General features: G+C 43.8%; 1 protein-coding gene across 1 annotated transcript in view; it reads left to right on the top strand.

The window, feature by feature from the left end:
- The first annotated feature begins 17,978 nt into the window (after positions 1-17,978).
- The window catches only part of tmem263 (transmembrane protein 263), a 28,570-nt gene continuing 23,489 nt past the window's right edge, over positions 17,979-23,059 (top strand). The window contains exon 1 of the mRNA XM_072552710.1: positions 17,979-18,097. Coding sequence (XP_072408811.1) covers positions 18,077-18,097 — 21 coding nt within the window. The 5' untranslated portion in view covers positions 17,979-18,076. The remainder of the gene's footprint in view (positions 18,098-23,059) is intronic.

The following is a 23,059-nucleotide window of genomic DNA, read 5'->3' as shown; positions in this document are numbered from 1 at the left end:
ACATCGATGATACAGTCAAGAAAGTACATCAACGCCTCTAATTCCTCAGAAAGCTAAGGGAATTTAACATGTCCACATTGACTCTCACCAATTTTTACAGATGCACCATAGAAAGCATTCGGATGTATCACAACCTATTATGATAACTGCTCTACCCAGGGTCACAAGGAATTACAGAGAGTTGTGAACATAGCCCCATTCATCACAAAACCCAGCCGTCCTTCCATCTGCACTTCCCACTGCCTCAGCAAAGCAGCCAACATAATCAAGGACCTCTCCCACCCCAGTTATTTTCTCTTGTACCTTCTTCCATTGGGTAGAAGACACAAAAGTTTGAAGACACATCCTAACAAGATTTAAGAACAGCTTCTTCCCTGCTATTATCAGACTTATGATTGGACCTCTCATATATTACAGTTGATCCTTCTCTGCACCTTCTCCATTGCTGTAACACTTAATTCTGCATTCTGTTCTATTACCCGGATGTACTTATGTAAGGTATGATTTGCCTGGATAGCACACCAAAACAATACTTTTCACTGTATCTCAGTACATGTGACAATACGCAAATCAAATCAAATTAGTGAAAGGCTCTCTCTTGTCTGAAATGTGTTGGTCTTCCAGTACAATGAGCCATCTATGACCATCTATGAACAATCCAAAGTCCAGGACTATGTGCTGAGGATATACAAAAGCTTGAATCAGTCTTACAAAGGGGAGAGGTCATAGTCTGTGTGATTTGGAAGAACACAGAGCTCTTCATTCTGTATACACCAGTGAATGTTTTTTTTTCATTCACAGGATGAGGGCATTGCTATCTAGGCCAGCACTTACTGCCCATCCTTAATTGCCCAGATGGCAGTTAAGAGTCAACCACATCGCTGTGGGACTGGAGTCCCATGCAGGCCTTGAACCTGGTGACTTGTCAGAGCATTGCGTAGAGCAGTTAAGAGTCTACTACATTGCTGTGGGTCTGGAGTCACATGTATGCCAGATGTGAAGGCTTGGTAGATTTACCTTGGAAGGTAAGGATGGCAGTTTCCTCCCCTGATGGACATTAGGGAACCAGATGGGATTTTCCAACAATCAGCAATGGATTCATGGTCATCATTAGACTCTTAATTTCATTTTTTTTTATTGAATTCAAATTCCACCATCTGCCGTGGCAGGATTTGAACCTGGGTCCCCAGCACATGACCTGGGTCTCTGGGTTAACAGTCCAGTGATAATAGCACGAGGTCTTTGACATAAAATGAAAACAAATATTGGAAATAGAAGATGTATAAGTGTGTTATGTATTGAAAGAAATTGAACAGCATTGCACTTTATGTCAAATCAAATTAAAAACTTATATCATGCATTTGACAATTTGAGTAAAGAATATATTTTGGAAAACTAACATGACAACATACATATGACTGGGGAGATGATGCCATCCTGCTAATGTCAGAGCCCCAGGTGAGTGCCTTGGGGATATGGGTTCAAATTCTGTCGTGGAGGAGTTTAAAATTGGATCAAACATTTCGGGAATTGAAACTAGTCTCAGTAATCGAAACCATCAAATAAAGACTGATTGTTCTGAAATCTCATTGGTTCACGACTGGCCTTTACGGAGGTAAATCTACCCAGCCTTCACATCTGGCATACATGTGACTCCAGACCCACAGCAATGTAGTAGACTCTTAACTGCTCTACGCAATGCTCTGACAAGTCACCAGGTTCAAGGTCAATTAGGGATGAGCAATAAATATTGACCCATGAAAAAGTTTATTTTTTTTAAAAATCCAAAATCATTGAGCACAAAGGGAGATCACTTAATCCATCATTGTCAGTGCCAACACTTTGAGACATTTATCCATTTGGTCCCTCTCCAATGCTCTTTCATCACAGTCTGGTAAACTTACCCTTTTCAGTGACTTACCCAAGGAGTGAACTTAAAGAAACGTTGAGTTCTTGATGGTGAAACCTGGATTGTTTTTTTTCACTCAAGAACAATTGGGTTCTTCCTCTGAAAACGCTTGGCAACAGCGGGAGCCAAAATGATCAGCAGTGCTGCACTTATACAGAAAGGAAGATTGAATACTTCAAGAACCCAAAATAAATAGATCAGAGAGCAAAAGAGGGAAGAAGAAAACAGCAGATCCTGAAAATGCCCAACACCAGCCAGAAGCCTTATGAGAACCCCATCTTGCAGTGTGTACCATCTACAAGATGCACTGCAGCAACTCAGTAAGATGGTTTAGACAGCACCTTTCAAACTGGTAACCTCCACCATCTAGGAGGACAAGGGTCGTAGGTACATGGGAGCAACACCAGGCTTCCCCCTCCAAGTCACTCACCATCCTGACTTGGAAATATATTGCTGCTCCTTCGCTGTCGCTGGGTTAAAATCCTGGAATTCCCTCTCTCAGGGCATTGTGGGTCAACCAATAGCACAAAGTCAACTCACCACCACCTTCTCGAGGGCAACTAGGAATGGGCAATTAGCGCTGGCCCAGCCAGTGACACCTATATCCCAAAATCAAACCTTAAAAACTTTTGATGTTGAGAAGTCATTTCTTTTAGGTGGGGGAAGGAGGTGTACTTAAATAGAAAAATGATCTGACAGTAGTCACTGTTGAACACCACAGATTAAAACTTGCATAGACAGAATCCAGGCAATGTACTTTCTCTAATCATCACAAAACCTGCACACATTGATTATTTGTTTCCGGTGTAGACATAAATATATTAAAAAATTACTGATGAAGAGCTTATGCTCGACACTTCAACTCTCCTGCTCCTCGGATGCTGCCTGACCTGCTGTGCTTTTCCAGCAACACACTCTTCACACTCTGATCTCCAGCATCTGCAGTCCTCACTTTCTCCCCTAAAACCTACCCAGTCATGCACCGACCCAGTTATCCCTTAACAGATAACCACCACCTGTTCTAGTTCCAAATGCTCTCTGGCGTCCCCAACTGACCCAACTTGATGATAAAACAAACTTGACCACTTAATTTATTAATATTCCTAGTTTGAAAATCAAAACCTATTTTATTATGAATCAGTTGCTCTATAAAGGACCTAAACAGTGTTGATATGGTACAGTGGTAGTGTCCTTACCTCTGAGCTGAAAGGTTCAGGTCCCGCCTGCTCTAGAGGCATGTGTCATAATTTAATGAACCCGTTTAGAAATGTTATTTGAAAGAATTAAACATTTTAAAATGCAGAACTGTGAAAGCTTGAAAAACAGGCTGTACACACTCATTGCAAAATCACCTTAATAACACTGGCAGAATTGGAGTCCATTTGTTAACTGCTTTGTCTGTAAATGCCCTGGGTACTGAGGGTTTTCACACACTGCAGTTAGCACTGCCACCAGGGAAGCTCCATTCCACGCTCAAGGTTATGAAGCGGGTGGTAAGTTTTATTGTGCTCTCTGGTTCAGGAGAAAACCCAATATATTGGGGATTGGGTAACAGAATGGGGAGAAAGTTTTAAAATAGCGGCTTTGACAGAGCAAGATATCTGCTCCATCCAATTAAATGGAAGAGGAGACGACATTTGCTGATGGATGAATGGGATTGTAACTAGAGGTCAACAAGACAGCAACAAACAGACGAGACTAAGGATGCTGTGTGCAGGATGTTAACAGAGCTCAGAGGCTGGGACCACAAGGTAATCGAGTGGATCCACACGAGAGGTGAAAATGGCCTACTCCTGACCCCATATTTGGACATTTTCTATTTCAAATCTGAAAGGAGCACAGGGGTTTACTCAAAAAGCTCTCTCAGTATTTTATATTTAACTCACACTGTCACAATTTCAGCAGACAGGGATTGCTGTCACCAATCTCCAACTTGATGACCCCGAATACCACTGTTCACACTGAAAACGGGAGATTGCCTTCTACAGGGAGTGGCTGTCCTGTGGCAAACATCACACTAATTCAACCTAGAACACTTTTCAAGATCAAGTCCAAATAGTCAACAGCCCTTTTCTGAATCCACTTTGTTCAGAGACTAAACGTTAATGTCATCACATAAAACACATTATTTCAGAATATTTCAGTAGTTCAGAACAGGCCTGAGGAGGCAAGTCAAGGCTGAAGGAAGGTGGTGGGTGGTCAGGGTGTGGTTATAGAAACAGTAGATACGGACAATGGAAGATTTTATCAGATACATGCACATTACCCCTTCCTCTTTCTCTCCTGCTCTTTGTCCGCCTTCAGTTGTAAGTCTCTCTCCCTACTCCATGGTTTCTCTCTGTTAGAAAGGGGTGCTGGGATTCTGAAGTGGACCCAGGAAAGTCAAAGAAAAAATGTTATAGAATGGCTGTTTTGTGCAGAGCATGAACTCTCTAGAGCAAGGGGAACAGGAAAACATTCATTCCCAGCCATTTGGTCCATTGTACCCATGGCAGATTGGGTTGCTCAGCTCCTGGTCTGTATCTGAACTCAGCATGAACAAAGCCATGACCAATGGGAGTATAGAGCCCTCCCCTGCATGTATCATTGCAGTGAGGAGATGGTACACATTGATGTGAGATCACACGAGGCAGCCAATGGTGACCGTGACCTCTGGCTGTTCAGAAAGACATCTCTCGCTTCCTTTCTCTAACCCAGGCTGGAGGAGGGCGATGGGAAGATGGAAGCCAGCAAACCGCACACTTCCTCTGGCCACTGTCCCCCTCTGCAGCAAATGTGGCAGAGACCCTCACATCAGAGAGGGGCTCCTGGACCAGATTGACTGTCACAGTCACACAAGATGAAAGACTGCCAAAGGTGACAGCCAATAAGCCTAGTTCCTGAACAGCACAAAGACACAGAATAAAATTGCCCAGTTCAAATTTGAGCAAGATCAAAACAGTTATGCTCCCCTGTTTATTGAATTCTTTTAAAATTAAACGAAGGACTGAAATATCTGGGGTAAAGGTGATGATTTTATGGCCTTGGTGATAACTAGCCAGTTAACGGATGGTGGAGAGATGCAATTGTGACCAGGGAGTTCCGAAACCATGGTAAAGAACTGGCAAGGGAGAGGGCAGATTGGAATGAGGAGCTAGCAGCTTTTCAATGTGTCACCATCTATGTTCACTTCGAGGTGCTTTGAGTGATTGTTAAAAGGATGTCAACTAATTGACTCAAATTAGTTTAGCACCGGCTGGGCAACGTTTAAGGTTTCAGAATCATGCAACATAGCAACAGCACAGAGAGAGAGAGAGAGAGAGAGAGCGTGTGTGAGAGAGGAGACAGAGGGAGAATTAAGGAGGAAGAGAGTAGGCGTGGGGGGGATGGGGGCTGGTGGAGAAAGGGAGTGAGGAAGGAAAAGAGAGAGAAAAGGACTGATACAGAGAGAAAGTGAAAAAGGAGACAGAGAGAAAAATAGTAAAAAAGAACAAAAAAAGGGGAACCTACCTGATGACAATAATTGAACCAAGAAATGAGATAATAGCTACAAGTGCAATATTATGACTTTGACAACACTCTGAGAGGTTAATTTCTTTCTTGCCTTGATATTGGATTCTGAAACCAGGAACTCACATTGTTGGTTTAATTATCCTGATTGATGTTGGTGAAATCTCCCTGATTGTTCCTTAATGACAAGTAAATCCCCCAAGAGAACTGCAAACTAGATTAAAAAGGATTGTCCCTTCGCATTCAGTCAGGCAGCCAGAGACCCAGAGAGTGCAATCTGTGTCCGCTCTGGGACCTCCAGACCACCAGGCTAAACTACTTATTGTGCTTACAGTAATCTCATTACAGCTACCCTTCATTCACAGGCAGCCTTCACTTGCCAGCTTTGGATTGGAGCTCCCCCCACCCAAACCTGGAGCATAGAGTAATCCCTTTAACTGAAGCACTTGCAGAAACAAAAGTGGTTTCAGTTTGACGCAGTCCAGGAAGCAGCTGAATGGGGAGATGAAAACTGTCACAGTGACTCCAACCCACACCTGTCTCCTGTTGTCTCAGGCCCCTCACACCTCCCTGAATTCCACAGCACATCCTGCGCACGTTCCTGCTTTCGGGTACCCCGGCTGGTTTTGTGATAGTATCATGTTGCTGCGCAGTGTGTCCCAGGTTTTGCTGGGAAGGGGACAGAAATTAGACAATTTGTGCCTCTGTACCTTTAGCCTGGTGAAACTAAACACTCCAGCACAGCTTCCATCAAGTTACATACACCCTCCCTGCATCGTGTCTGTCCAGCCCTATTACAATTGTATGTGTATTCAGATCCCAGCTCCTATTTCGAAAATCAGATGAATACAGGCCCAGTTGAGCCACTCTTTCTTCATAAGACAGTCTTGCCATCCCTAGTCAATTCCATAATGTTGCACTTTAATTATCCAATAAACTTGCTGCAGAAAGTTAGGGTACGTACTTATCAGTGCAAGGACTCTTTTTGCAATAACAACAAAAATTCGCATGGTACCTTTAGTATCATAAAACATTCCAAGACATTTCAATGGGAGTGTTTTAAAATAACACGTGACACAGAGTTACATAGGGAAATATTATTGTCAGGTAAGAACTAGTTTGGTCAAGGAGATAGGCTTAAAGGAGGAAAATAATGCTCAACGTGAACATCTGTGACCATGAAAACAAAAGCTCTCCAAGCTTTGGATGTTTTCCTCTTATCAAAAAGAGGGAATCTAGTCAATTCCTGATCCTTCTAACTGAAAACAGGCTAATGCTGTTCAATATTTACTCTGATCATAAAATTGGCACAATGGAGATGATTTCCCAGGAACACAGTCTCTCCCCCTTTACACACACTGGTCTCAAAGAAAATGGCTGCAGAAATACTGACAATTTAATCATTAAACCCTGTTAGACCAAAATCTACATGCCACTAGTTCAAAATCCAAACTTTAAAATAAAATGATATTATCCCCTCTCCTCTTTCAAAAATCAAATAAAAAATCAGCTGAACTACTCTCTCCTCATAGGACAAGGGAGAAAGTGAGGACTGCAGATGCTGGAGATCAGAGCTGAAAAGTGTGTTGCTGGAAAAGCGCAGCAGGTCAGGCAGCATCCAAGGAGCAGGAGAATCGACATTCCTGAAGAAGGGCTTATGCCCAAAATGTCGATTCTCCTGCTCCTTGGATGCTGCCTGGCCTGCTGCGCTTTTCCAGCAACACATTTTTCAGCTCTCCTCACAGGATAGTCTTGCAATCCCCAGTGCCAGACTAGAGACCCTCTGCTGCACTCCCTCTGTGATAAGTCTGTCCTTTCTTGGGTAGGGAGGCCAGAACCGCATGGTGTGGACTACAGAACTACAGTAAGGCATCCTTACTTCTGACCGCAAATCCTTTGTCAATGGATTTCTCTTCCTAATTGCTTGCTGCACCTGCCAGGCCACTTTCATCGACTGGTGTACAAGGTCACCCTACTGCACAACCACAGTCCCTAAAAATATCACCGTTTAAATAATACTCTGCTTTTTTGTTTTGCACACTGAAGTGTATACCTCAACATTTAGCTACGCTGTACTGCAGAGAGGAGAGCCAATATTTTGGAGACTTGTGGGTGCTGGAGCAAGTCACAGAGATGGGAGGGGATGAGGTATTGGAAAGGTTTGAAACCAAGAATGAGAACTTTAAAAGCAAAATGTTGCTCAAGTAGGAGGTAATGCAGAATAGGAATGGAAACAAGTCAAGATGCAATGGGGAATGGGATTGGGAACAAGTCAAGATGCAATGGGGAGTGGGATTGGGAACAAGTCAAGACGCAATGGGGAATGGGATTGGGAACAAGTCAAGACGCAATGGGGAATGAGACTGACAAGTCAAGATTCAATGGGGAATGGGATTGGGAACAAATTAAGATGCAATGGGGAATGGGATTGGGGACAAGTCAAGATTCAGTGGGGAATAGGACTGGGAATAAGTCAAGATTCAATGGGGAATGGGATTTGGAACAAGTCAAGATTCAGTGGAGAATAGGATTGGGAACAAATCAAGATACAATGGGGAATAGGATTGGGAATAAGTCAAGATTCAATGGGGAATGGGATTTGGAACAAGTCAAGATTCAGTGGAGAATAGGATTGGGAACAAATCAAGATACAATGGGGAATAGGATTGGGAGTAAGTCAAGATTCAATGGGGAATGGGATTGGGAACAAGTCAAGATTCAGTGGGGAATAGGATTGGGAACAAGTCAAGATGCAATGGGGAAAGGGATTGGGAACAAGTCAATATTCAAAGGGGAATGGGATTGGGAACAAGTCAAGATATAGGCAGCAGAAGTTTGAATGATGTCAAAGTTACAAAAATGAGAGGAGCCAGGAGGTTTTGGCATAACTAAGTCGAGAGGACTTTAGCAAATTGGTTGAGACAAAGTCAGACATCGTAATACGATGGAAATGGGCAGTCATAGTAATGGCATAGATACCTGAGCAACGGCTCACCTCAGGGTCAAATGTGACACCAAGGTTGCTAGCAGACTGGTTTAGAATCACAGAAGCAGAAACCGGTTACAGCACAGAAAGAGGCTATTCAGTCCATCATACCTACACTGGCTGAATTAACCTATTCCAATGCCACTCAACAGCTCTCAGTCAGTAGCCTTGTAGGATCCAGTATATCAGATGCAGAATCTCAGCCTATCTAACCTTTCCTCATTGCAGCAAATTTCAACTTCTGACAACATTCTTTTAAATTTCCTGTGTACTCTCCCTGGAGGTGTTATCTCCTTCCTGGGTAGATAGATTAGGAGGAATGACAGTAAGCAAGCAAGGGGCAGACAATTTAAGAAGGAAATTCATGACTGTCAGCAAAACTACATCCCCGTAAGGAGGCTAACCAAGGAGAGTATTAATTTGAAAACAAAAAGCATATAAAAGGAGGCAAATGTCAAAAAAAGCCCAAAAGACTGGGATAAATTCAGAACTCAGCAAAAGATGACTAAAAAGGTAATAAATGGAGAAAATAAATTACAAGGGCAAACTAGTGAGGGATATAATGATAATAAGAGTTTCTTTAAATTTATGAAAAGGAAGAGAGGTCAAAATTAACATTGGCTCCTTATAAAAGGAATCTGGGGAGACAGTCTTGGGAAACTAGGATATAGTAGAGAGTTAAACAAATATTTTGCATCAGTCTTTATGATGGCAGGTACTTCGATAATCCCATTAATACTAAAGAATATAGGATAAGAATTAAATCATCATCACTGGAAGAGTATTATCAGACAAACTAGTGGGGCTAAAGTCAGATAAGTCCCCTGGCCCTGATGGCTTGAAACCTGGGACCCTAAAAGAATTAGCTACAAAGATAATGGATGCAATGTTGGATTCTGGAGATGTACCAAAGGATTGGAAACTACTAATATGACATCCCTATTCAAAAAGGGAGGGACGGAGAAAGCAGGTAATTACAGGGCAATTAGCCTGAGATCTATTGTTGGAAAAATATTGGAATCAATTATTAAGGAAGTAATAGCTCCCACACAAACAACAATATGACAATTGATAGGAAGATCTTTTTTATCCCCCAGTGGTGATCGAGGGTTAATATAGACACCAGGGTCGCTCCGTGTCCCTTTGGGATATGACAGCATGGCATCTTTCATATGTGCCAAAGGCCTCACTTTATCATCCACCTGAAAAATGGCACCTCTGACAGTGCAGCACTCCCTCTGTATCACAATGGAATATTGACCAAGGCCTTTTCCCTAAAGATTCTGGACTCAGAGGCAAACGTGCTACTCACTGAGCTGCAGTTGTTAGAAACCTTTAATTAATGCTCAGGTTATCAGCTTTCACAGTTAACCATTCATTTTAGATAGAGAGAACAACTCACACCTAGACTTTAAAGTATTGGCAGCTCAGTGGTTAGCACTGCTGCCTCACAGCACCAGGGACTTGGGTTAGATCCCATCCTCAGGCAACTATCTGTGTGGAGTTTGCACATTCTCCCCCTGTTTGTGTGGGTTTCCTCCAGGTGATGCAGTTTCCTCCCACAGTCCAAAGATGTGTGGGTTAGGTGGACTGGCCATGCTAAATTATTCATAGTGTCCAGGTACCTGCAGGCTGGGTAAGTCAGCCATGGGAAATGCAGGGGTACAGGAGTAGGGTAAGGGGATTGGGTCTGGGTGGGATGCTCTTCGGAGGGTAGGTGTGGACCAGATCGGTCAAATGGCCTGCTGCCACGCTGTAGGGATTTTATTAAAGTAACCGGAGGCTAATTAAGGCCCATTCTACCCTTTATGTAAACATTTCACTTGATGTTATCCTCAAATGGGCTAGGTTTTCAGATAATTCTCCCTTTAAGTACGGAGGAAATGATCTCTCTCATCAACCCCTCTAGGTAAAACTTCAAGAACTTTTCAAGAAACATTTTATTTACATTTTAAAAATCTCAAGGCACTTTTATATAGCGACACAATGAGATATCTGAATGCGAAGGGCGATGCGAACCTGAGAAAGGAGCATCTTTAATCCTGGATGGATGCAATACCAGTCTTCAATTGGACTGTGGACTGGGGATTGGAGTAAAACATTTGGCTTGATATCCAGCTTTGAATCAGAAAGGTTTTGAAGCATCCTGTTGGCTTTGAGCATCCTCTAGTGCCCAGATTGAGAACTGCACCAGAAAATTGGAATGTAACAATTAAATTTAAAATTACCTTGCTTTAACTGCTAGTAGAGTTTAAGCCAACTGCTTAACATTGCCGGGAAAAGTGCAGCGAGGCCAGTGCAACAGCGTATTAAAGGACATTTGAATGAGAGGACACAAACAACTTCGTAACTGAGTCTGAGCCCATCAGCAGAATACAATATCCTACTCTCAAGGTAAGTGTGAACCAACACCGGGAGCGTGCTTAATTGGGCTAAGGTGATGCCAGGGCAAGACCTGCTGCCTTCACTCCAATTATGTCCAGAGTGCGAAGGCCTAGAACAGTCAGTTGTCTCTGGAACTGAGAAGACTCTAGGAAGATGGGTCTGGGTGGGTTACTGTTTGGGAGGTTCGGTTGGGTCGAAGGGCCTGTTTCCACACTGTAGGGATTCTATGTATGTGATAGGCCACATGTTCCACTGATTGACTCCCCTCAGAGAAGAAATCCCTCCTCACCTCCATATTAAATGTGTGATTCCTTATTCTGAGATGATGTCCTCTGCTCCGAGATTCTTGTATGAGGCGAAACAACCTTTCTGTATCTACCCAGGCAAGACTCCCAAGAATCTTGTATTTCAATAATATACCTCTCTTCCTTCCAATGAATACATTCCCAATCTATTTAACCTGCCCTTATAAGGCAGACCTTTTCTACCATGGATCAGCTGAGTAAATCTTCTCTGGACTGCCTCCAATACTGGTATGTCTTTCGTTAGATAAAGAGGCCCAAGACTCTGTTCCAGATGCAGTCTGACTTAAACCTTGTACAGTTTTAGCAAAACCTCTCCATTTTTATATTCCATTCCCTTTGATTCCATTAGCCATCTCTATTACCTGCTGAAGTCATAGAGTCATCAAGATGTACAGCACGGAAACAGACCCTTCAGTCCAACTCATCCATGCCGACCAGACATCCTAACCTAATCTAGTCCTATTTGCCAGCACTTGGCCCATATTCCTTTAAACCCTTCCTATTCATATACCCATCCGGATGCCTTTTCAATGTTGTTATTGTCCAGCCTCCACCACTTCCTCTGGCAGCTTATTCCATACATGCACTACTCTCTCTGTGAAAAAGTTGCCGTTTAGGTCCCTTCTAAATTTTTCCTCTCTCACCCAAAACCTGTGCCCTCTAGTTCTGAACTCCCCACCCCAGGAAGAAGACCTTGAATCTATGTGCTAGCTTTTTGTGATTCTTGCACAAGACTCTCTGTGCTGCAGCTTTCCACAACCTCCTTTCAAATAATCTTCAGATCCTCTACTCTTTGCGCCAAAATGTATGACCTCACATTTTCCCATATTATATTCCATCTGGTTAAAGTTTTTGCCCACTCACTTGTGCAGACTGTTATCCTTAGCACTTGCTTTCCCACCTATGTTTGTATCATTGCAAACTTGGTGACAGTACACACTTTCTTCAAGTCATTAATACATACTGTAAATAATTGTAGCCCTAGCACTGAGCTCTGTGGCATTCCATTAATTACAGGTTGCTATTCTGAAAACATCCCCCTTATTACAGCTCTCTGCCTTTTGTTAGTTAGTGAATAAATCCTTTATCCATGCTAATATACTACCCCCAACATCATGGGGTCTTATATTAAGTAGCCGAATGCGTGACATCTTATCTAATGCCTTCTGAAAGTCCAAATATATTATGTGCACTGCTTACCCTTATCTATCCTGCTTGTTACTTCTTCAAAAGAACTCTAATAAAATTTCACCTTCATGAAGCTGTATGGACTGTGCTTTATTGTATTATGAATGCCTGCTACAAGGACACCAGGAAGCAAGATATGAGGATGGCAGATGCTGACACTGAAAACTGGGAGACAGCAACTGACAAAGAGACAATAAGACAGTAACTTGCCAGGTTCCTTTGACAGCACCTTGCAAACCCGTGACCTCCACCACCGGGAGTGTGACAGATACAAGGGAACACCAGCACTCCCTGCACATTCCCCTCTATGTCACTCACCATCCCGACACAGAAACAGGAGTAGGCCACTCAGCCCTTTGAGTCTGCTCTGACATTCAACACAATCACAGCTGACCGTCCAACTCTGTACTCTGTTGCTGCTTTCTCCTGGTACAATTTGACGCCTTGAGCCCCAAGAACTACATTGATCGCTTTCTTGCAAACTTTGAAGTATATCTGCATTCCTTCACAGTCACTCAGTCAAAGTCTTGAAACTCCCTCTCTAACACCTAACCCCTGAAGGACTGCAGTCATTCAAAGAGGCAGCTTACCATCTTCTTGAGGACAATCAGAGATAGTCATACAGCCCAGAAACAGACCCTTCAGTCCAACTAATCCATACCATGTACCCAAACTGAACTAGTCCCATTTACCTGCATTTAGCCCATATCCCTCAAATTTCTCTATTTGTTTACATAGTCAAAAGTCTTTTAAGTGTTGTAACTGTACCTGCATCGATCGCTTCCTCTGGCAGCTCATTCCTCACACGAATGACTCTCAGTTTTAAAAAGGACAATGAGGGGCAACTTTTTTTTTGTTTTTTACACTTTCTCTTCTCACTTTAAAAATATTGCCCCTCGTTTTGAACTCCCCCGCCCTAGGGCAAAGACTCTTGCTATTCACCTTATCTCTGCCCCTCATTTTATAAACTTGTATAAAGATTACCCTGCGACCTCCTAAGCACCATTGAAAAAGGTCCCAGCCTATTTTTATAACTCAAACTCTCCATCCCAGCAACATCCCGCTAAATCTTTTCTGAACCCTCCTTAATTTAATAATATCCTTCCTATAACAGGACAATCTGAACTGCACACAGTACTCCACAAGAGGCCTCACCAATGTTCTGTACAACCTGAACATGACATCCCTACTCCTATACTCAATGGTCTGAACAATGAAGGCTAGTGAGCTAAGTTCCTTCTTAACCATGCTGACTACCTCAAATCTCAAAGAACCCCTAGATCTCTCTGATCAACAAAATGTCGAACGAATTGCTAGCCTGGGCTAGCAAATTGCCAAGAATGAAAGACAGAGAAAAAAAAGCTGTCTCTTTGGAAGAGTATTGAAAAAGGTGAGCAGAAGTGAGAAACTCAGCTGGTTGAGAAGACAGAACCCAGTGAATTGTGTACCTCCTTAAGGACAGTCACCCTGTGCAGCAAATACAACAGAGACTGCTGTGTCAGCATGGGGACACCCGAGCCATACCGGGTGATGCTTAACACAGTTTTCACCAAACAATTGTCTTACAAAACTGATGGGGATGATTTGGTGTTGGACTGGGGTGGGCATTGTTAAAAATCACATAACAACAAGATTATTTGGAAGCACTAGCTTTCAGAGCACTGCTCCTTCATCAGGTAACTAGTGGGATAGGATCATTAGATGCAGAATTTATAGCAAAAGATCACAGTGTCGTGCAATTAAAATGATATATTGAGCAAACCTAGATTGCTGTCAAGAGTGTGGTGCTGGAAAAGCACAGCAGGTGAGGCAGCTTCTGAGGAGCCTAGATTGCTGTTAAATCTTTCATCTCTTAGAATGGGTTTGATTTCGGTTCATTAATATGTAAATCCCAGAACTTCTTTTAAGTCACATTCTCGAGATAACTTAAGGTTTTATAAAAAAAGGTGACATCTCAGCTCTGACAATGTGTGTTAAAGGTCTGAGGTTAGAGTCTGTCTGTATCCTCACCTTGAGTCAGACTGGTTCTATTTCCAAAGTAGGAATTTATAAAATGTTATATGGATTGATTGTCTGCATTGACTGCCTGAGGGGTGTGTGTTTTGTGAGCAAAAATAGAATGTACTTGCAAATACAAATTCACTCCACAGACTTGTATGTGTGTGTGTGTGTGCGTGCGCGCATGTGAAGGAGAGAGAGGGTGAGTGTGTGCGTGAGTGTGGGTGCGCATGAGAGAGTGTGTGTTTGCATGTATGGATGTTTGGTAGAGAGTGTGTTTGAGTGTGACCTGAATATAAGCCTGTAAGAGGATGTGTGCGTGGGTGTGAGTGTTGGGGGGGGGGGTGTATGTGTAAGTGTCTGAGAGAGTGTGTGTGGATAAGAGAGAATCTACATGAGTGTGCATGTATGCTTGTGTGTATGTGTGAAAGTGAATAGTGTAGTGAGGTCACCTGTAGTGTGACATGAACACAAAGTTCCAGTTGAAGCCATCCCCATGGGTACTGAACTTGGCTATCAGCCTCTGCTCAGCCACTCTGCATTGTCGCATATCTCGAAGTCCACTTTGGAGGACTCTTACATACTCACACATTCAGACCCTCTCTCATACACATGATCTCTCAGATACACACACATCACATACAACCCCCATGCACACTCTCATAAGCTTATACTTAGCTCACACTCACATGCAGATGCAAACACACACTCTCGCGCACTCACACACACACTCATACTCTCTCTCTCCCACACACACACACACACAACTCATACTCTCTCTCCCTCACACACACACACACGCACTCACACTTTCTCTCTCCCTCACACTCACACACACACACACACACACACACCCTCTCTCTCTCCCTCACACACACACACACTCACTCTCTCTCTCTCTCCCACACACACACACACACTCACAGATATATCTATGGGTTGAATTTGCATTTGCAGAATTGTATTTGCAGATACATTCTATTTTTGCTCAAAAAGTGCACAACCTGCAGACAGTCAATCCATACAATATTTTATAAATTTCTACTTGGAAATAGAACCAGTCCAACTCAAGACTGGGATATAGAAAGGCTCTATGGGGTGACATGGTGGCTCAGTGGTTAGCATTGATACCTCACAGCACCAGGGTCCCAGGTTCAATTCCAGGTCCAGGTGACTGTCTGTGTGGAGTTTGCACATTCTCCCCCTGTCTGTGTGGGTTTCCTCTGGGTGCTCTGGTTTCCTCCCACAATCCAAAGATGTGCAGGTTAGGTGAATTGGCCATGCTAAATTTCCCATAGTGTTAGGTGCATTAGTCAGAGGGAAATGGGTCTGGGTGGGTTACTCTTCGGAGGATCGGTGTGGATTTGTTGGGCCAAAGGGCCTGTTTCCAAACTGTAGGGAATCTAATCTAATCTAACCTCAGACCTTTAACACATTAGCAGAGATGTCACCTTTTTTTAATAAAACCTTAAGTTATCTCGAGAATGTAACTTAAAGAAGTTCTGGGATTGACATATTAATGAACCGAAACCTGCAACCCATTCTAAAAGATGAAAGACTTAACAGCAATCTAGGTTTGCTCAATATATCGTTTTAATTGTATGACACTGTGATCTTTTGCTATAAATTCTGTGGCTTATGATCCTGCCCCACTAGTTACCTGATGAAGGAGCAGCACTCTGAAAGCTAGTGCTTCCAAATAAACCTGTTGGACCATAACCTGGTGTGGGATTTTTAACTTTTTACAGAACTGAAGCAAGTATAGTCGCCTCAGGCGACTCTCTGTGTGGAGTTTGCACATTCTCCCCGTGTCTGCGTGAGTTTCCTCCGGGTGCTCCGGTTTCCTCCCACAGTCTAAAAATGTGCAGGTTAGGTGAATTGGCCATGCTAAATTGCCCGTAGTGTTAGATGAAGGGGTAAATGTAGGGGAATGGGTCTGGGTGGGTTACGCTTCAGTGGGTCGGTGTGGACTTGTTGGGCCGAAGGGCCTGTTTCCACACTGTAAGTAATCTAATCTAATCTATAGTGTACAGTCCATAAGGGAAACTTTGCCTGAGTGAGACAGAGACAAAACAAACATCTTTAATTATTTCTGGAAATATGGTTCAAGCTGAGAACCTGGTGCAGAGGGTAAAGTGAACTACTGTATAAGAAGGAAAGTAAACTTTATTGCAAGAAGTAAAGTGTGCTGAGTGGGGATGCTTTTCTCTCATACTCTTTCTCAGTAAATTCTTTGGTTAATCAGAAACTGCCATTAGAGACTCTTTTTTTAAATTGTTGTAAGCGAGAGACACGTTTTACTTTTAAAGTAGTAACTATATTTGGATTTAACGGAGAAATGCCAGGAATAAGGGAAAGTCAGTACTAACAGGATAAAGTAATGCAGAGCAGAATAAAGTTAACATAAGGGACATAAATATGGCAACACAGCTCAGTGGAAGATAGACTAGGTTGTTAAGTACATTCAAGGCTTGGACGGACAGCTTTTAAGATCAGTTTGGGAATCAAGGGTTCTTGGGGAAAAAGGTCATGAAAGTATTGAGGATTATCAACCATGATCTCATTGAAGGCCACAAATGACTTGATGGGATGAATGGCCTTCTTCTGTTCCTAGATCTCATGGTCTTTAACACATTCATAATCATTGTCATATAGGAATGGATGATCAGGACATCATGGCCTTGTTGGATAAACAACTCCTCGGTTTTAAAGTTCTGATCTTTTACAAATCCCTCACATGGCGTTGTCTCTCCACTGCTCTGTAATCTTTTCCAGCTCTGCATCGTCCAACATCTGTGGTCTTCCAACTCCAGCCCCTCAAGTCTTCAGCACCCAGATCTCAGGTTCTGACAGCTACCCTCTGAACCTCTAATTCCTCCAGTAACCTATTTATTTGACCACATTTATAAGGGCTTTAGTTGCATAGTAATAATTCCCCTACCTCTGAGGTTTCAGTTCAAACCTCAACTGCACCAGAGGGAGGTTGTAACACTTCCTAATAGATTGACTCAAAACATCTATAAATCACCTATCCGAATAAACTTATGTACTTTGGGAAATTTTGTATGATACTTCTGTGGAGCACATTGGAATGTTTTCTGGATGTTAAAGGTGCTATATAGATGTAACTTATTTAATCTGTCAGAATTTGATGAATCAGTGATTCTGGGAGTCACAAACAAACCTTTACCGGTCACTAATTAATTATAGCTAGTTGGATGAATAAATTATCAATAATCTCTCAGAAATTTTAGCAATTGGAAGATAAGTGGGAATATCTCAATTAATTCTCCCACCCCCTCGAGCGGACCACGAGGGTAACTCTCCCCCTCCAGGGGACCCCAGGGGTAACTCTCCCCCCTCTCACCCTCCAGGGGACCCCAGGGGTAACTCTCCCCCCTCTCACCCTCCAGGGGACCCCAGGGGTAACTCTCCCCCCTCTCACCCTCCAGGGGACCCCAGGGGTAACTCTCCCCCTCCAGGGGAACCTGGGTATAGCTCTCCCCCTCTCCCCTCCAGGGGACCCTGGGGGTAACTCTCCCCCCTCTCACTCTCCAGGGGACCCCAGGGGTAACTCTCCCCCTCCAGGGCACTCCGGGGGTAACTCTCCCCCCTCTCCCCTCCAGGGGACCCCGGGGATTACTCCTACCACCCCCCCCCCCAGTGGATCCCCTGGGTATTGACCGGAAGTGACCTGTCCAAATGTTGACACATGAAATTGAAAGTTTGGTTTCCATGGCGACGTGATGTAGCGGCTCCGAAGTGGGACTCCCACAGATTCACTCCGAGAGGCGATGCTGAGGCTGTGCCGGGACCATGGAGGTGCCCCGAGTCTGTGTGAGTTACACCGAGAGTGAATGACCCCGTGTGTCTGTGTGTGAGTTACACTGAGAGTGAATTACCCCGTGTGTGTGTGTGTGTGTGAGTTACACCGAGAGTGAATTACCCCGTGTGTCTGTGTGTGAGTTACACCGAGAGTGAATTACCCCGTGTGTCTGTGTGTGAGTTACACTGAGAGTGAATGACCTCGTGTGTCTGTGTGTGAGTTACACTGAGAGTGAATTACCCCGTGTGTCTGTGTGTGAGTTACACCGAGAGTGAATGACCTCGTGTGTCTGTGTGTGAGTTACACCGAGAGTGAATTACCCCGTGTGTCTGTGTGTGAGTTACACCGAGAGTGAATTACCCCGTGTGTCTGTGTGTGAGTTACACCGAGAGTGAATTACCCCGTGTGTCTGTGTGTGAGTTACACCGAGAGTGAATTACCCCGTGTGTCTGTGTGTGAGTTACACTGAGAGTGAATGACCTCGTGTGTCTGTGTGTGAGTTACACTGAGAGTGAATTACCCCGTGTGTCTGTGTGTGAGTTACACCGAGAGTGAATGACCTCGTGTGTCTGTGTGTGAGTTACACCGAGAGTGAATGACCCCGTGTGTCTGTGTGTGTTACACTGAGAGTGAATTACCCCGTGTGTGAGTTACACCGAGAGTGAATTACCCCGTGTGTGAGTTACACCGAGAGTGAATTACCCCGTATGTCTGTGTGTGAGTTACACCGAGAGTGAATTACCCCGTGTGTGAGTTACACCGAGAGTGAATTACCCCGTGTGTCTGTGTGTGAGTTACACTGAGAGTGAATGACCTCGTGTGTCTGTGTGTGAGTTACACTGGGAGTGAATTACCCCATGTGTCTGTGTGTGAGTTACACCGAGAGTGAATTACCCCGTGTGTCTGTGTGTGAGTTACACCGAGAGTGAATTACCCCGTGTGTCTGTGTGTGAGTTACACCGAGAGTGAATTACCCCGTGTGTCTGTGTGTGAGTTACACCGAGAGTGAATTACCCCGTGTGTCTGTGTGTGTGTTACACCGGGAGTGAATTCCCCCGTGTGTCTATGTGAGTTACACTGAGAGTGAATTACCCTGTGTGTCTGTGTGACCCTGTGTGTCTGTATGAATTATACTGTGTGAATCAGTCAGTCAGTCAGTGACTTATACTGAATTACACTGTGGGAGATACATTTTGAGTGAGAGGGTGGGTTATACCGTGAGAGTGAATTATACTCTGTGTGATCTGCCCTCTGTGTTGGAGAGCTGGCTTTTTTGTATCCACTGCTGAGTGTACCTTGTGTGCATGCTGAATTGTGTATTACAGTCCTTCCAACACCCACCTTCCTCTCATGTTATGGCCTGGAGCTATGGATAATGACATGATAGCCTCCACTAGTGCAGTTTCCACTTTCCATCCAACATGTAGTTGACTAGGAATTCCTCCCTCCCTTAATACCTGCCACTGGTGTGCGATTGACAAATTGGCATTTGTTTCCCCATGTCATGAATGGAGTCAGGGGCTCCATCCAATGCACCACGTGACTGCTTTATAGAAAGTGTGCAGATGCTTTTAAAACAAGTTGGCAGACCTTTGAAAGGATGATCTCCCAGTTTCACGTGAGAATGACTGACGCACAGTGCAGGTGAGTCAGTGACTATATTCAGAGATTGAGAGACCGCAGTCCCTGAGATCCAGCACTAGGCAGTTAGTACACAGTGTAAAGCTTAAACTATAACAGTGAATGTGTCTCAAAAGTTAATAAGACCACATTTGAAAATTCTGTGTAGTTTGGATGTTGTCCTATAAAAAGGGCACAGGTTTTTTGGGGTGTTGCCTGATGTTAGGAAATACAGAAACAAACTCTAGCTGAGATAACTTCACTGTTGGAGTTTGTGATTCATGTAAAAACCATGCAAACAATAAAACATCATTTTACTTGTACACGCTGTAGGCATGGATGGCAAGGCCAGCATTTGCTGCATATTCCTAATTGCCCATGAATTGTTTGGCCATTTCAGAAGGCAGTTAAGGGTCTGTGGATCTGGAGTCACATAGAGTCAGGAATGTGGTGCTGGAAAAAACGCAGCAGGTCAGGCAGCATCTGAGGAGCAGGAGAGTTGATGTTTCAGGCATAAGGTCTCCATCAGGAATTCCTTGGATGCTGCCTGACCTGCTGTGCTTTTTCCAGCACCACACTTTATCGACTCTGACTCTTCAGCATCTGCAGTCCTCACTATCTCCTGGAGTCGCATAGAATCCCTACAGCATGGAAATAGATACTTTGTTCCAATTTGTCTGTGCTGACCAGACATCCCAAACTGACCTAGCCCCACTTTTGCCAGCATTTGGCCCATATCCCTCTAAACTCTTCCTCATCATATACCCATCCAGATGCCTTTTAAATGTTGTAATTGTACCAGTCTCCACCATTTCCTCTGGCAGCTTGTTCCATACATGCACCATCTTCTGCGTGAGAAAAGTTTCCCCCTCAGGTCCTTTCCCCCCCTCTCCTTAAACCTAAGCCCTCTCGGTTTGGACTTTTTCCTGCCCAGGAAAAAAAGTACCTTAACTGTTCTCCCTATCCATGCCCCTCCTGCTTTTATAAACCTCTATAAGGTCACCCCTCAGCCTCCGCCGCTCCAGGGAAAACAGCCCCAACTTATTCAGCCTCTTCCGAAAGCTCAAACCCTTGACCAGATTGGGTAAGGGCAGGAGACTTCCCTCCCTAAAGGGCATTACTGAACCAGATGGTCTTTTACAACAACTGATGACTAGCTTTCAGTTCCACCAGCTGCTGTGGTGGGATTTGAATTATGGATTACGAATCAGTGACGTTATCAGTACAACCCCAAAACTCTAAGAGAAGGTGTTTGAGGAAAGTGGTTAAATGGATATGGGGACAAAGCAGGTGCATTGGATCCAAATATTGCTCATGTTAAGGACAAACATGAACATTGAGCTGAATGGACTCTTTCAGTCTTGTGGTTTCTATATAATTAATCAAACATGCTAGCATGTATCAAATTGTTGATTCATTGTAATATGAACTAAGAACAGGAATAGGCCATTTGGCCCTTCGATCCTGCTCTGCCATTCAATAAGATCATGGCTGATCTTAATACTAACTAACTTCTGCTGCCGCCTTCAGACTTATGCACATGGACCCTCCGATCTCCCTTCCCTGCATAGTCCTTTATGCATCATCTCATAGGAGAAAGTGAGGACTGCAGATGCTGGAGATCAGAGCTGAAAATGTGTTGCTGGAAAAGCGCAGTAGGTCAGGCAGCGTCCAAGGAACAGGAGAATCGATGTTTTGGGCATGAGAAGAAGGGCTTTCTGAAGAAGGGATCATGCCCAAAACATTGATTCTCCTGCTCCTTGGATGCTGCCTGACCTGCGCTTTTTCAGCAACACATTTTCAGCTGCATCATCTCATACTCCACGTATTAAACTCCATCTGCCACTGTCTGCCCAATCTGCTAGCCTATCGGTGCCCTTGATGATTTTAGGGTCCAATAGGGTGGCACAGTGGCTCACAGCGATAGAGACCTGAGTTTGATTCCACCCTCGGGCGACTGCCTGTGCGGAGTTTGTACATTTTCCCTGTTTCAGGCTGGGTTTCCTCCCACAGTCCAAAGACTGTGCAAAGTTAGTTAGGTGGACTGGCCATGCTAAATTGCCCATTGTATTCAGGGAGGTGCAAGCTAGGCTGGTTAACAATGCGAATTGCAGGGCCACAGGGATAAAATGGAGGTTGGGGTCTAGGTGGGATGCTGTTTGGGTGTTTGTGTGGACTCAGTAGACAAAGTGCAGTAGTCTGCTTCCATATTGTAAGGGGTACTGATTCTACTTTGCAGTTGGTTTGTACAGCTTCTGTGTTTGCTCTACATTTGAAGTTGATAATTGCTGCTTAGTGTGGACCAGACCTGCTATTCCTCTCCTATCCCTGCTCCTTTGATCCCTGAGTCAGAAACAGGGAATTCCACCCCTAACGTCATCACAAACAAGTCTACAATCCATGGACTATGGCGGCTCTAACAAAGAAAGGCAGGGTATGTGTACAGCACCTTCCAGGAGCACCTGATCTCTCAATACAGTTGATGAAATATTTTGGAAATCTAGTTACTTAATGTAGGAAGAGCATCAACTAATTGATAATAAGCTTCAGTTTTATTGTTAAACCTGAACCTGCAGCATTGCATGTTTGTGTTTCAGTAAAAGACCAAAATTCTTGTTAAAAACCAAAAATTTTTTTAAAAGTACGATCTACCAAGCCAGATTTCACTCTGGGATCTGATTTGTTGAGCAATAATGCCATCTGGGAGCATAACACATGTAAAAGTAATTCTTCATTCATTCAATCTCTTTCTCTCTCTCTCTTTCACATATCTCCCTTTTGTCTTATCCCACTCATTCCATCTGTAACCTATCCCAGTTCTGATGAAAGGTCACTGACCATTAGCTCTGTCTCCACATAGGCTGCCTGACCTGATGAGTTTCTTCCCTCTTCCACCATTTCCTGTCCTCAATTCTAATTTGCCAACATCTGCTTTTCCTTTATTAAGAGACAAAAAAAACCAGCAGATGCTGGAATCCAAAGTAGACAGGCAGGAGGCTGGAAGAACACAGCAAGCCAGGCAGCATCAGGAGGTGCAGAAGTCAAAGTTTCGGGTATAACCCTTCGACATTTTGGGTGTCGTGAAACATTGACTTCTGCACCTTCTGATGCTGCCTGACTTGCTGTGTTCTTCCAGCCTTCTGCCTGTCCACTTTATTAAAACATTACTCACTTGTGGGGCTATCACTAACGAAGCAAGCATCGATTGCCCTTCCCTGTTTGCCCTGGAGGAGGTGATAGTGAGCCTCCTTGTTGAACTGTTTGCAGTCCATTTGGTGTAGGAGGCGAACATTGTGAGAAAAGATTGGTGAAAAGGCAAAGCTTTATTGAAGTAATGATTGCATTGACATGGT

Source organism: Chiloscyllium punctatum, chromosome 32 (genome assembly GCF_047496795.1).
Source record: "Chiloscyllium punctatum isolate Juve2018m chromosome 32, sChiPun1.3, whole genome shotgun sequence".
Lineage (NCBI taxonomy): Eukaryota > Metazoa > Chordata > Chondrichthyes > Orectolobiformes > Hemiscylliidae > Chiloscyllium > Chiloscyllium punctatum.
This window is presented reverse-complemented; position numbering and strand designations above follow the sequence as displayed.